The sequence below is a fragment of the Molothrus ater genome, chromosome 2, assembly GCF_012460135.2.
Source record: "Molothrus ater isolate BHLD 08-10-18 breed brown headed cowbird chromosome 2, BPBGC_Mater_1.1, whole genome shotgun sequence".
NCBI lineage: Eukaryota > Metazoa > Chordata > Aves > Passeriformes > Icteridae > Molothrus > Molothrus ater.
Window position 1 is genome coordinate 39,577,870 of NC_050479.2, and position 15,113 is coordinate 39,592,982.

Genomic DNA, 15,113 nt, shown 5'->3' on the forward strand with positions numbered 1-15,113 from the left:
TATGTGTCACTGTCATCCCAGCATACCCAAGGAAGGCAATAACCCCTCAGGGGGACAGGCAGGAACAGGCCACTGGGAACAGCAATCTCTTGGTCACAGTCAGAACTGAGGTCTGGCCACAGCTCAGTAACCTGATCCTCAGGAGCTGAACACCACTTGGCCTTCAGGGAACAAGAAGCACTTGGCTATGTTCTACACAAAACACATCACCTAACTCAAGGAAATCAACTTTTACACTTGTGTTAATTCAAAACTTCATTGCTAGAACATTCCAACTGCTAAGTTTTTTAGCGACCTTCCTTGTAACTCTAGCAGGAATTGTGCAGTAGATGCAGTACTTTAAGCCACCAATGTTATTGATGACTTTCATTCAGACTGAAATAGAAATGAATGAAATATATTGTGAAAATAGACCAAGTTTACAAATGTAAGCAAACCTGAAGGCAGTGAAAAGTGAAAAGGCAGATACATCCTGCTCATTCTTATGCATGTATTTTAACGGAATTTTATAGAATTCCAGGGAATTCTTTAAAAGATTTGCAAAATGAACAAAATGAACCACTAAACACAATAAGGTGGCTGCAAGCAATCTAATAAATTCTTATTCTTACCTGGGGGTCATGATTCCTGCTGCACTCAATAAAAGCTGTCATTGACAAAATCTGACAAACAAGGTAAGCTACTATTAAGTAGTGCTTATGTTGATACCTTTATAGAGTTTTTTGTTTGAGCAACTCTCCTATGAGGAAAGGCTGAGGGAGGTGGGACTTCAGGCTTCAGGTGTTGAACCTGAAGGAGGCTAAAAGGGGAGCTCAATGTATATAAATGCCTGAAGGGAGACTGCCAACAGGGCAGAGCCAGGCTCTGCTTAGTGCTGCCCAGTGACAGGATCAGAGGCACGCACAAGCTGGAACACTGGAAGTTCCCTCTACCTGGAAACATTTTTTTGACTGTGAGGGTGGCCAAACACTGGCACAGGTTGCCCAGAGAGGTTGCGGAGTCCCTATCCTTGGACAGTCAAAAGCCCACCAGACATGGTCTGCCAACCAGCTCTGAGTATCCCTACATGAGCAGAGGGTTTGAACCAGCTGATCCCCAGAGGTACCTTCCAATCCCAACCATTCTGTGAAATAAAGACTGTATTTGATAGCTGCAGTAGAAACCAGGTCCAACTGAATTATGCATTCTACAATCATACAATAAAAATGTGCAACCAGCTAGAAGATATTGTAACGATCTAGAGAAAAGTAACTGAGTGACTAAGAAGTTAAAGTGTCATTAAACAGGTTAAAGACTGAAAACCTCATTTAACCCTGACATGCCTGAATACAGTGTCTTAATTCACTTTCAGCAGCCACTGGCACACTAGCAGTGATTCTCTCAACACACAGAGGTAACTGGAGCAGTTCTCACACCACAGAGAACAGCCAGCCCAGAGAGGTTACATGACAGTCTCCTGCCCAGGAAGCAATACTGGAACAAGGGAATCCACAAGGGAATCCTACAGTATACCAAACAAAGAAGTAGGTTAAGTCTCATAGCTGTAGAAACTATTAAAAATATTTGACAACTTTATAGCTCAGCACCAACATTTCATACTGTACAGATATTAAGCACCTATACAAAAGTTTTAATCAAGACAAATACAAAAATATAAAAGAAACCAAACAGATTTATAAAAGAAATTATGTTTATAAAACTGAGTTCTAATAATTCAACATGATGTTAAGCCCTAACTTCAAGAAAATATTTCCTGAAATAAGATTACAATCAAAATATATACCATGAAAAAAAAAAAACCCAGAAAAAAAAATTGCCCAGTCCAGGATAATAGGTCATCTTTAGAAAAACATTAACCAAAAATCTTTAAGCTAGCATCCTTTTCCACAGCTAGTGTAGAAGTCACTAAAACTTCAGAATTCACTAGAATTGAAATCAGAAAGAGCCAATTATAGGGTGTGAATTAGGAACTAAGACTCAGCAGGGTGTTGTCATTTTTAAGTCACTAAACCAAAAGACACAAATACATTCTATCACCATAACAATCAGAAGACCTCTAAGACTGAGGTAGGAAGGGGACCACTGGAGGTCTTCTAGTACAATCTCCTTGCTCAAGAAGGGACTCCCAGAGCACAGTACTCAGGATTCCTTCCACACTGCCTTTGAACATCTCCAGGGAAGAAGACTCCACTTCTCTCAGCAACCTGCACCAGTGCTCAATCACCCTGACAGTTTTAAAGATCATCTTCTTGTTCAGGTAAACTTCCCATCCATCAGTTTCTGCCCATTTCCTCTTGTCCTACTTCTTGTACCACCAAGATCCTGGCTCCATTCTCTTGGCACCCTCCCTCCAGATGCTTACACTGGTGAGGTCTCCTCCCAGGCATCTCTTCCCAAGGCTGAACAGCTCCCAGAGAGATTTCCAGTCCCTTGATCATCTTTGTTGCTCTCCACTGAACCCACTCCAGGACTTCCTGTCTCTCTTGTGCTGAGAAGCCCAGAATTAAACCCAGCACGCCAGATGTGACCTCACCAGGGCTGAGCAGAGGAGATGGATCACCTCCCTCATCCTGCTGTCCATGCTCTTCCTGATGCACCTCAAGATACCATTGACCTTCTTGGCCACAAGGGCACTGCTGGTTCATGGACAGCTTGCTGTCCACCAGGACCTCCAGGTCCTCCTTCTCAGAGCTGCTTTTCAGCAGATCAACCCAAGCTAAACAGTCTTAAAGAATTAAATTTTAAAATTTCCCTCAAAAGTAATCACCTCCTAGCCTTGAGATGAAACAGATGTAGCATGTTCATATCCCTCCTCACACAACACACCACTGTCAACAACAAAAGCCCTTGTGTTCAAAAATACAGCAAGTTTAAGAAGACACCCTGCCTCATAAAATGTGTATTCAGTAGACTGATTTTGATCCTGTTGCAATTAGTTTTCAGCAACAATAGAGAACAGAAAAGTCATATTGTGATACAGAAAATGATTCTACCAAACACATTATTGCTTCAATGTATTTCAACTGTAAGAATGCACAAAAAACCCCTCTACTAAGTTGCATTCATCTTTAAAGTCAGAATTCATTTTCTTGATACACATTTTATGAAGAATACATATAAGCTCTTAAGTATCCAATCTGTAGTGTAGATGTACTGAACACAGATCATCAATCACTATAAAATACATAATTTCTTAAAATGCAGGCAGAAAACAGAAGTGATTATTAAGGAAGCGTTGTTGAATTCTAAGCTGAAGTTTCATGTGCCTTGCCACAAAAGTAAATTAGAATCTACAGAGCAACACAAGTTCTTATTGCAAAGACATCTCTTAACTATTCATGGTTAATCCAACTCCTCTGTTATTAATGGATCATTTAAAACTGATTTGAGAAACAGAGAAGGACATCACATTTGCAAGGTTACCACACAAGCTTATATCAGTTATACAGAATAGGACAAATTAACAAATCATCATAGATCAGAATGGTCAGAATTTACCAAAACCAGACAAGCTTGTCTGCATGATTGCAAAGCAATAGTAAAGAGGCAGAAAGTGAAGGAAATAATATTACCTGTGTAAGAAGAGAATTACATAGCATTTCATTTGCATATCTTCTATTATTTTAATGAGGAAAAGCACAAGTACAGGCAGTTAATATAATTGCAGTTGTGGAAACAGAACAATACATTTTCATTCTCACAACCAGAGAGCAACAGTGAAAAAAAGAGGACAGAACAAAGTATTTCTAAAGAAACAGGAAGGATTCATGTAAGTCTGGAAGTAAGTACTATTGCAGTGACACTGCACATCAAGAAATAATGAATTTTTACAAATCAGGATTCCATCTATCCATTCATCTGCAGACCCACACACCCTAGTAAGCATGCCAAAATACTGCTGTTGAAAGGCATCTCATGAGAAACATTAAATTACTTACAGTAGTCCATATAGGCAAAAATATCTCTAATATCTTCTTTAATCACATGTACAGCATTAAATCATTGGTCCATGTTCTATATGAGAGAGATAATTCATGCTGTAGAAACAGATATATGTATGTATAAAATATTAGGAGAAAATCAAAATCAAACCTATGTTTGTAACCACTCTGGCCGGGAACAGCATTCTATTCACATTATAACCAATTCCCGGATGTTAAGATAATATCAAAGGATGTTAAGATAATATCAAATCCGTTACCGTATGAATGGGGAAGCCCTGGGCCATGAGCTATGTTTGCAGTCGCTCTGAAAGTGGAGTCATACACATTGTAACCGATTCCCAGACACACAGAGACAATACCAGATCTGAATAGGACAGACTGGAGCTATCAAGGGGGTTTCCTCTGGCACCAGCATTTGGAAGATATCATCTGGACCTTCCTGGAGATGATTAATGGAATGTCTCGAGAAGCTCACAAGACCACGCACCTGGACTGATTAAATCTACAGTACTCAAGGAGCTGGCATCACCTACTCCATGTGAATACATCTTCTGCCTGGGTACTCAGACACTTGTCTGGGTCTTGGACACTGTCTTTGTCTGTTTCTGCACATGTATGGATTCAACTTTACATGCAAGGAGACAAAGAAATATGTGGTCATCTCTGCCTCAGGCAGAATAAATTGTATATAAGTTGGCTGCGAGGGGGTGAACCTTAGGGGGAACACTGTCACTCTGTCAGCAGGAACCCAAGGTCACCCAGCAGCTGCACCCGGGGCTGACGCTGTCTTGGCTGTGGTGGGATTTCAAAATTCTCTATTTTTTTGTTATTTGATCTAATAAATCTTAATAATCTCTAATAATTTTTTATAAATTTGGCTACAGATTTTATCACTTATAACACACATGTTAAAGCTTTCAAACTAAGCCACTTGAAGAAAAGACATAGCTTTAAAAAACACAAGTTAAAAAATAGGTCAAGATTGCCACAGCATAGGAAGTTGCCTAATCACAAAGGAGATCAAAGGAAAAAGTATTAATATTATGAAGTCTAGACAAAAGAATAAAGGAGGAGAGTACTTTTGTCAACTTACATGAATCTTGGACAAAACATTACCCTGCATCTTTAAATACATGCATATAGGTTATACACATGTATACCCACAAGACCTGTAGATATGCATCCTGAGACTTTCAAGTTTAGGCATACACCTGCCCTTGAAAGAAATGTTCTAGCTATATACAGCAGCTCTCAAGATAGTTATTTGAAATTTGCAACAGGGTAGAACTGGCATCAATTTGTTTTGTTGCATAGCAATCTTAAGCAGGACACTGATGATGTAACATACACCATCAAAGGCTTTTTTTTAGCAAAGGTATTTGAAGTTTTCTACTGTACAGGAGTAATAGGGTCTTCCTACTTCCACCCTAGTAAGTGTAAGTAAGCTAAGCAGACAGTTCAGATGACTCAATTTCATTTTTCTAGCTCATATGGACTAATAATGTCTGACAAACACTGCCCATGATTTAATACACACACTATTTGTTTCTCCCATGGATTCCACCCAACCCGATACAGCAGATTTAGATTCTTTTTCTATGAAAAAAGATTTGCTCAGAATTAAATACAAGAACACAAGTAACACTCAGAAGTATTCTGCCTTAAAACAACATAAGCATCAAAATTACAGATTCACAGGCAGAGCTCTTCTGGGCAGCAAAGTGGTGACCTGTTTATTTAGGCCAGTACATTGACTAAACTTTATTACCCTGTACAGACAAAATCTCCAGTCTCCAACAGACAAAGCACCTTAAGCCACCGCGGGCACCGGTACCAATCACACTGCTGGCTTTGGTAGCAATGAAACTCTGGCCTGCAAGGCATAGTGTACAAAACACACATTAAAAGCTCTGTCTCCCCACTCCTTGAAGTATACAATCTATGCCATAAGCAGCTTCTTGATACCAACTTCCACTGCTTTTTTTGGACCACCTTTTCACAATTTGGGAAGCACAAATGCTAACCAGTCACAAGAGTTGTCAGGTAAAAAGCTAATGCATGTGGGAAGAGCATGAGAATCACACCAAATCTTTCTCAAAAATGTAACATCCACTGAACCACAATGAAGGAACTTCACAATTTGCTTACAAATAAAGCCATGCACAACAATGATAATGAAACACTCCTGCCAATAAGAGTTTACATTTTAAATTGTGAGAATCCCATTATTAGCTGTGCGTAGGTCTATAGACCCACCTGCACAAAGCTCTTCACTCATCAGACATGTGTCCCCTTACAGAAGGTGACACAAGTTGTTCTTTGGTTTACCTTTTCCTTCTCAAACTTAGCAGCCATTTACAAACATGTGATCAACCATTTCCATATACATTGTTTGCCCATTTATTTCAGACAATACATTGTTGGGATTTTTAATTCCACCAAGAATGTTAATCTAGCTTCAAAGGTAAAGAGAAATAGCACTGGGTGCTTTGTTCTCCCCCAGTCATGTCAAACAGTAGCTGTTAAAAAGGCACAAAAGATGTATACAATCAGGTTTCACTAGGAACTCCAAAAAGATTAATATCTTATTCCAAAACTGAATGCTTTTCTCTCACCATGTTTATGGCTTCTGTCCCAAGGAGTGGATTTTGGCAGGAGGCAGTGGCTGGCTATTTTTGCATCAACAAACAGAGCATCAGAATACTGTCAAGGCTGCATTCAGAAAAGAATATTCCAGATAAAGGCTGCATTTGTAAACAACTACTATCATTTTCAGATAATTTTATGCACATATTAAATCATTTTCTTGGAGGAAATACACCACAATCCACAACCTTTCATAAAAGCACAAACTTTATCACAATACATCAAAATACACTGAAGATTTATAATCTTGCAAACTGATATTTTTCCTACAAAGCTTACGAAATAATAACTCAGCAAATTTGTTTGTTTTGTTTTTAACAGTAGCATCACAAGGGACTTTAATGGCAGTCAATAAAGTGGAAGTTCATTTGTGTTTCTTTAAATTAAGAAGAAAATTGATCCCATTATGACTAACTGCAACACAGTCACCATGCATCAAGGTCTAAGTGCATAATCACTACCAGGAAGCAGGAAAGGAACATACCATCAGCTGCAGGTGTAAGACTCCTACTTGCTGCAAACATCAGCTAGACAAACAGCCACACTGACTCTGGAATAATGACTATGCAAGCCAATCACACACTTGCTTTCTTCTCACTGTTTTCTCACCCAGACCCAAAAAAAAAAGCCAAACAAAACCAAAACAAAAATGAAATAAAAAACAAACAGCCAACCAAAACCACAACAGAGTCACTGAGACCATGGGCCAATTCTCCCAAACTATTCATCATGTTAAGAGACCCAACTCAGCATTCCCATTCCCCCCACCGAAACAGCTGCTCTGGAGGTTTGCAAGCAAGGAATTTCAGAAAAGTATATCTTTCAATTACAGGTCAACCAAAAGGCTCATCTTAGTCTCAGGCCTATCTCCTTCCCAAATTCCAAAGACTTCTTTTAGGTAACAGAGGTGACAGAGCTACTAAGAAAAGATCTTGCATTAATTTTAAGAAATAGGAAACATTAAGCAAGCTAACCAAAATACAGAGGTCACTAGCAAACTCTTCTAAAGCAGCAAAAGAACAAACTGCTCTTGCAATTCTGCAGAACATCTGGCAAAGGATACTAGCAATTTTTTTTAATGAAGCAATAGATTTTAACTTCACCTTAACATTTATGACAATACTGAATATTATGCAATTATTCTTAGAAGGAGGGAAATGACTTACATGAAAATATATTTGACTGCATAAACTAAAAGTACCAACTTTTTTGCTGATTCTAAAGAAAATACACCCACTTACATAAACCCATATTTTGTTATTCTACATAGTGTTATCAGCATTATCATAAAATCATCCAAAGATTCCATGTTCAAATACCAATCTTTAAGAAATTGACCTTAGTATTTCTAAAACCTTTGATAGACTCACTCAGTATAAATGCTATGGATCTTTTTCTGTCAGCCAACAACAGCAACCAGAGTAGATACACAAAGACAGGACTGAATGCACCAATTTGTTTACTGAATCACAGTGAACAACATGCCAGATATTCACCCACTGATTGTTTTTTGGAAATTTTGTTTTGGAAACAAAGGATCATTTATTGTGCCTCCCTTGCCCATTTTAAGAGAGAACAAAATTAGGTTTGTGATGAAGAAAAAAATAACGACCAGCAATTTTCAATACTCTAAGTATCTACCAAATTCTTCAAAAGTACTGTCTACAGCTGTATCCTACTCCATGAGTCATTCAGACAATAATGAACAAAAAGACACGCTTTTGTTCAAATCACACACAGTGGGATTACATGTGAACTGACCCTCCATGTGTTAATTGAAGACAAAGCTTTGCTTTGAGCTCATTAGTGTTCTTACAGATAGACTGGCAAGTTTAGAAAGTTTCTTGTCCTTCTCAGTTTCCCAGTTTAAGAAGTTTGTTTTAAAAGTACAGATGTGCACCAGGAAATAAGCCCGAGTTTCCTAAGTTCCATCACTACTTTCAGTGCAAAAGAACAAAATAGTGTATATACAAAGAACGGGATGGGGAGAAAGAAAACGGAACAAAAACATCTTCTGCAACTTCATAACAGTTTAACAACATAACAGTTACAGTCTTCAATAAAGGGAAGAAACAGCAGGCAAGTTTTCCTCCTAACTATATTAATCAGAGTGTCTTGAAAAAAATATAAGCAGCCCTAGGGATAAAAAGATAGATCATTTCACTAGTTCTCACCAGGGGTTTGATCTTCTAGAGCCACTGACATCAAGGGAAGCATGATTATGTCTTAATTGAGACTTTAAATAGTGCATTTCAGAAAGCTAAATCACATTACCTTGTTTTATTATATTTTTAGAGAACTGAACACACCGGGTTTCTGAAACATAATTAAAGCTATTTTGCGATTGCAGCACCAACCAAAAATTCAAACATGTTTTTAGTCACCACATTATTTCAGGAAATTGTTAAGAAACTTTCTTAGGATCTGAGTGAAAAGATGAGAAAAATAGAAGGGTGGAGAAGATCTACAGGAATGTTTGTACTTTCCCCATTTCTGCTTAATCCTGCCAAAAAAATTGTTCCCATTTCACATCACCAGTATTGTAACTAACATTACCACACTATTTATATTTATTGTTAATAACAACCACACCACTGTAGAATGTGCCTGGTTCAGAGTAATAACTATCAAATTTCCATATTCAGCAGCAAAACAAAGCAAAATAGCATAAGTGAACATTTCCATTTCATTAAATTTTTTTGTTACTGAAAAACCAGAACTGCCAACTAAAGTCAGTTATCCTGGTCGAATCCATTGAGAACAGAGTTTGTTATAAATTAAGCCAGGAATCTTCTCTGTAAAAAGAACCTCTAGTACACGAAGCAGAACAGTGATAAAAGAAAGCTGCTAAACTGCATGAAAATAATATGTAAAAATTACCCCAGATTTGGTAAATCCTGGCAAACACCAAGTGTTTAAAATTCCTTTCAACTTTAACATCACCAGCACCCAGCAGGGTGTACTCAGCATCCCACAGAACCTGCACTTGTTTTTGTCTAGGAGCTTTTAAAAAAAAATTACAGCAACTGAAGTATGAAATTTTTAGATTTCATTCTCAAATAATCTCCTTAATGAGCAGGTGGTATCCTCTAACACCAAATAATCAACTCAATAGTAAGGGTCTGTATTACAACTAGAACTCAAACCTAAAGGAAATAGTCAAGGAAGGTACAAGGAAGACCTGTTTCACAAATGCTAAGGACAAAAAGAACCACCATTCAAGAATCACACTCTTCATCTAAGTTTTTTATCTTGAATCAAAAAGGTGCAGATTTTTCTCAAAAGCAGAAACAAATTTCTCTTGCTGCCTGTAAAACAAGGTATTTCTTCAGCTACATGGTTCATTTACTCCATAACAAAGTTGGTAGCTGCAATGGCTTTTTACTTCGAACTTCAATGTGCTTGTCCTTATTCTGAGCAAAATCAGTAGACAATAACACATGATCTGTAGTGACTACACATACAGCATCCACCCAGGACTTTGTTCAAACATTGTGAATGCAACTTCCTCCTAGCACTGCCCACTTTTAAGCAGCTGCATGAAAGCTTTTGGAAAAAAATAAAATCAGACCATATAATCAGTTCACGATATACAAAAACCTTACTGAAGTAAAGAGGTTTTGAACAATAATTTTTATAAATTCAGACAAAGTGAAAACAGCACCCTCTTGACTCTTTGGTCCTTTCAGAGAATGCAGCTCCATGATACAATATCACCAGCAGAGAAGGCAATTTTTAAACAGCTTTCTATTCCCATCCCAAAGTGCACTTCAGCACCTTCTCAGGGCTGCTGATACAGCTGTTCACCAGCTGTGCTACAAATCACCAAGATGATCACTTAAAACCAGCTACTTTTAACCTAGATCATTTCAGTGACCCAGTTTTGCAGAGCAGCCTCATAAACAGTCCAGGCATAAGTGAAAATCCTGAAAGGTTTTTACATCCTGGGTAAAGTTCTTACAAACAGACTTCTCCCAAAAGAAAACTCAGCCTGCAATTACATCCTCAAAATTCAAAGAATTCACATGTACAGAAAGCATATTGAAATCCCCTATGTTAAAGTATCTTTTAGATTTTGAGTTGATAGCTTGATTCTTTAGGTGCCTTGAAACAAGTATGAGCCATCAGTCACAGCCAAGCAAATAAAAATAACTTACCAAACGTCTAGCAAATTCTTTATTTTCTGAAAGAAATCCATATCCTGGGTGTACCTTGGAAGATAAAAGAAAAAAATCAAGCTGATTGAGTTCTGAAACCACACACCAAAGTCACTAGCACATTTTGAGATACTGGGGACGGTAAACTAGACCACTAAGCATTTAAACAGGTTGAATACCTTAAGAAACTCTTAACACATTGATTTTTCTGTCCTAACTCAAGTTGTTGAGCTATTATTTCTGAAACAAACTTTCCTTATTTAACTAGGGAGAACAGGGTTGCTTGCAGAACAAATGGAGTTGTTTGCAGAGCAAATGGACATAGCCTTTGGTGATTTGCCTTTTGCTCTTTTTAGCTCCATTGCAGATTTCCCCAAATATGCTCATCCACACTCTCCTCAGTAACCACTATAAAGTACTCTGTATCCCAAAATATTTTCAGCCTTAACCACAACAACGGTGCACAGGTCCCCAATCATAAGCTCCCTACCTCTAGTGATCCTGGCTAGAGAGCACAATATACTCTCTTCATTAGTCTAAGTCAAGCATCCTATGTGCCTCGTTTGCTGCTCACACCCCAATATTCATTCAGCCTAATGACTTGAGAGGAGCATGAGAAAGTTTTCATTTTACTTTTTAAAAGTCATGTAAGATTCTTGATCTAATATACTCTAACAGACAAAGCATAAGTGCATTTTATTCACCTCTTTTAAAGAGCCAGTAACTGGGTTTCATATTCAGAAACTCAAAAGGGAGAAAATACTGGTTTTGTTTCTGGCCCCTAAAGGCACTGTACCAAAACATCATGTTAGAAAGAAATCACAGTGCTGATCCAACTGTTCAAGGGTAGTTAGTGTTGCTGATAGATACACATCAAATTTCATTTTACTAAATGCTCTGTGTACAGTAGCTCTGAATAATGCATTCATTTCAGTGACAGAACAAAGAACATTAGGAATGTGAACATGACTACATATTAGTTTTTCCTACTGATTCCTGCTAAGCTTTGAATCTCTGACCAACTTGGAGGGAAAATAGGCAGACTGGCCCACATTCACATAAATAAGCTAATGTGTATTTTGTAAACCTTCTGAAACAAAAGCAATTACAGGATGCACCATTTACCTTCCTGCAAGTAACATTTATACAATATACAAAGTGATTCAAATGAAGTTTAAGCAAAAGCCTTTCTGGATACACTTTGTAAAACGTTTAAAAAAGGCATTATGGCATATAAAGGGTTAGCACTCAAAACTAATTGGGATTTTTTTTTTTTTTCCCCCAGCAAATTTGGAAATGAACTGAAGCTGCTCCCTGGTGTGAAAGCTGAATCCAGCAGCCACCTGCAGGATCAGCGACCAGTGCTGCCAGATGCTACAAAGCCTTTGATTTCCAGTAGCGATTTCAGACACATTTAACTCATGTGACATGAACTAACTGGAATAGCATATTCAATCACTTCCCCCCCACACACCTTAAAAAAAAAAAATACAAACTCTGGCTTTTCTGCTTTCTATATGTGAAACAGCTGCAGCAGATAGACACATTCAGACTCACAGCTTGGGCCCTGGTTTTCCTAATGACTTCCATGATGGCATCCATGTTGAGGTAGCTTTTGCTGGTGGGAGCTGGGCCAACACAGACAGCTTCATCCGCCATTTTCACGTGAACCTGAAGAGGCAATAGTCTGCATTAACAGATGCTCCCAGCAAAAATAATTAACATCACCCAGTCACATGCACACAAATCTGATTGTGTCAAAGATCATTTACATACCATAGCCACTCTAAAATACACACTGAAATTACCAACACTGGCATACATACAAGTACTTGCACAGTAAATCTCATTTCATTTAGCTCTGAGCTTAAGTCACTTCCAAAATGTTTTATTGTTTTAATCCATTATTTTGAATTTGATTAAATAAAATCAAGACAAATATAATTTCACCTTCCTATACTGATGATCTATATGTAAATTCAGACTAAAAACTACTTTGTTACTTGTAACTAGGGTAGTTTAATATCTTAATACTTAATAACAAACATTCATGACCAGTTCTAAGCAGGCTCCCCAGGAAGTTGGGGATAATTAGAGTGAATTGAATGAAGGGATGCGATGAGTGTCCCTGCACAGCATCAGGTCAGCACCATGCACAAATTAAAGCCTATGACTAAAGAGTTCAATATCACTACACATGAACCAGAAAATCTTGAGAATTATTTAAGCAGGCTCACGTTTGATTTCTAATCCATTGTATCCTCATTTATATGCATTTGCCAAATATTTTTTAGCCAAACAAAAAATGGACAAACATCTGCAACATTTTACCAAGAATACTAAAACAGCTAGGTTTGGAGTAAGAAGTCTTCTTACATCTCACAAGAATGCTTATCTTTAAGTTTAAGAAGTTTAATTAGATTGGTCTTTAACATGTTTTCAGAGTTCAGAATACTTTTCTTTCAAGTAAGAAGGTATACAGATATAACCATGAAACTAAACAACCAGTTTTTCCTCATTCTGCTTTTTGTAAGCTCCCTTTCACTATGTATTTAAGAAAGCATGCCGTTGTTTAAACTGTGTAAGATTCTTAGCTGTCACTATGACTTATTTAGAATGACAATTTGACATTTCCAGTGCTTACCAATTTTTAAAACTATTTGATATCTTCAGCATTTGAAACTGAAAATATATTGTCCAAAATCAGTGCTCTTTTAGAAAAATAGTATTAACATTTGAGAAATACAAAATCCTGAGATGAGTTCAGCTGGCCAAAGCATGGTATAAATAACACCAAGCTTGTGGTTTTGGTCCCTGTATGGATCATTCACTTAAGAGCTGGACTCCATAATCCTTGTGGGTCCCTTCCAACTCAGCATATTCTGTAATTCTGCACAATATTTTTGGTTTTTATCAGAAAATTTGTTATTTGTGAAAAGGAATTTTATTTGCAATTAGTTTGAAGGCTGTCAAGTGTGTCAAACGAGTTAGAAGTTAAATAGTCTGGATACACTATTGGCTCACTCAGAAGAAACATGGCCAGAAAAATCAAAAAAAAACATCTACAAACACTGACAGGCAGCAGCAAGACAACATTTTGAACAATACAATGAGAAATAAGTAGCACGTAAATATAAGAAATGTATAAAAAAGAAGAGAGCCACTTAAGCATTTTCATTTTTTCTTCAGTTTTATTGACCTTTTCTGAGCTTGGGAAATGTTAACCCTACCAACAAGAAGCATATTAACTTGCCACCTAATTCTGTGTTTCTTTCTGGAGGCATCTCTTAAATAGCTTCTGAATTTGCTAATTCTCAAGTATATAACCGCATAACCTCCTGGAATCACCACACATTTCAACTATTGCTTCAATGACATCTCAACTGTTTTGTTTTATCACTACAGCATTGGTGTCACAATTTAAACAGAGCAAAACCAGAAAAAAAAAAATCTTAGAGCAGTAGCACAGGCAACCATGCAGCAGGTTTCTGTGCTTTCTAGTACACACATCTTAGCAACTAAGTAATCTATTTTGATCAAATGCTATCAAGATTAGTCTCTGTCATCCTTCCTTCAGCACTACACTGAAGAAACAGCAGCTTTATCTGAATGATCAGTTTATATGCCTAAAGTTATTCTGAATCCCAATGTGGTGTACAGTTCTAAACAAAGTCATTCAAGCTTAAGCTTAATTAAGAATATATATTTTACAAAACCAAAAGCTTCTTATAGAAAAGAACTAAAGATTGTTAGCTATTTCTAGGTATCAAGATGAAAACTCCACACCCACCCACTTCCTGCACTAAGACACCAATAGAGTCCCACTAGTACCAAAAGTAGCCAGAGAAGATATTGCAAACCAATTGGTTTTATACATATAAATAGTCTTGTGCACTTTTCCCCAGTATTCCCCCACTCCTTTCTGAAATGTTTTGTTGCTATTCAACTCCCTGGAGTTTCAACTCTTCCTTTCCCACATTACCCTGGTAAATCCATTTCTCCTTGCTCACCTTACTGCAAGTTGTTGGTGCCTTCTCTAGTTCAGTGCCACTTCAGCCTTGAATGCACCAGGCAAAGCTCCCAAAAAAGAGGTCTCCATTCCACCTCCACTAGTTTAAAACCTCCAGATTTTTAGGATCCAGTGACAGCTGGGAGGATTTTCAGGATCCAGCCCCATCTAAGGGGCTTCTCATATCTACTTTTGAGTTCATATCTATTTTTATTGTGAGCAAACCAGCACACAAACTGGAAATCTGCTACTTAGTAATTCATAATGACAATTCCCCATTAGCATTTAGATTCCTTTGACATTGCACTGCAGTTCATGAAGACTATCCCAAATATTGTAACACAAATTTATCATAGA

General features: G+C 37.6%; 1 protein-coding gene across 1 annotated transcript in view; it reads right to left on the reverse strand.

Annotated features, from left to right (window-relative positions):
* PCCA (propionyl-CoA carboxylase subunit alpha) overlaps positions 1 to 15,113 on the reverse strand; it is a 273,726-nt gene that overhangs the window by 221,668 nt on the left and 36,945 nt on the right. Inside the window, exons 5-6 of the mRNA XM_036392979.2 lie at positions 12,305 to 12,418; positions 10,748 to 10,801 (exon numbers count right to left, since the gene is read on the reverse strand). Coding sequence (XP_036248872.1) covers positions 10,748 to 10,801; positions 12,305 to 12,418 — 168 coding nt within the window. The remainder of the gene's footprint in view (positions 1 to 10,747; positions 10,802 to 12,304; positions 12,419 to 15,113) is intronic.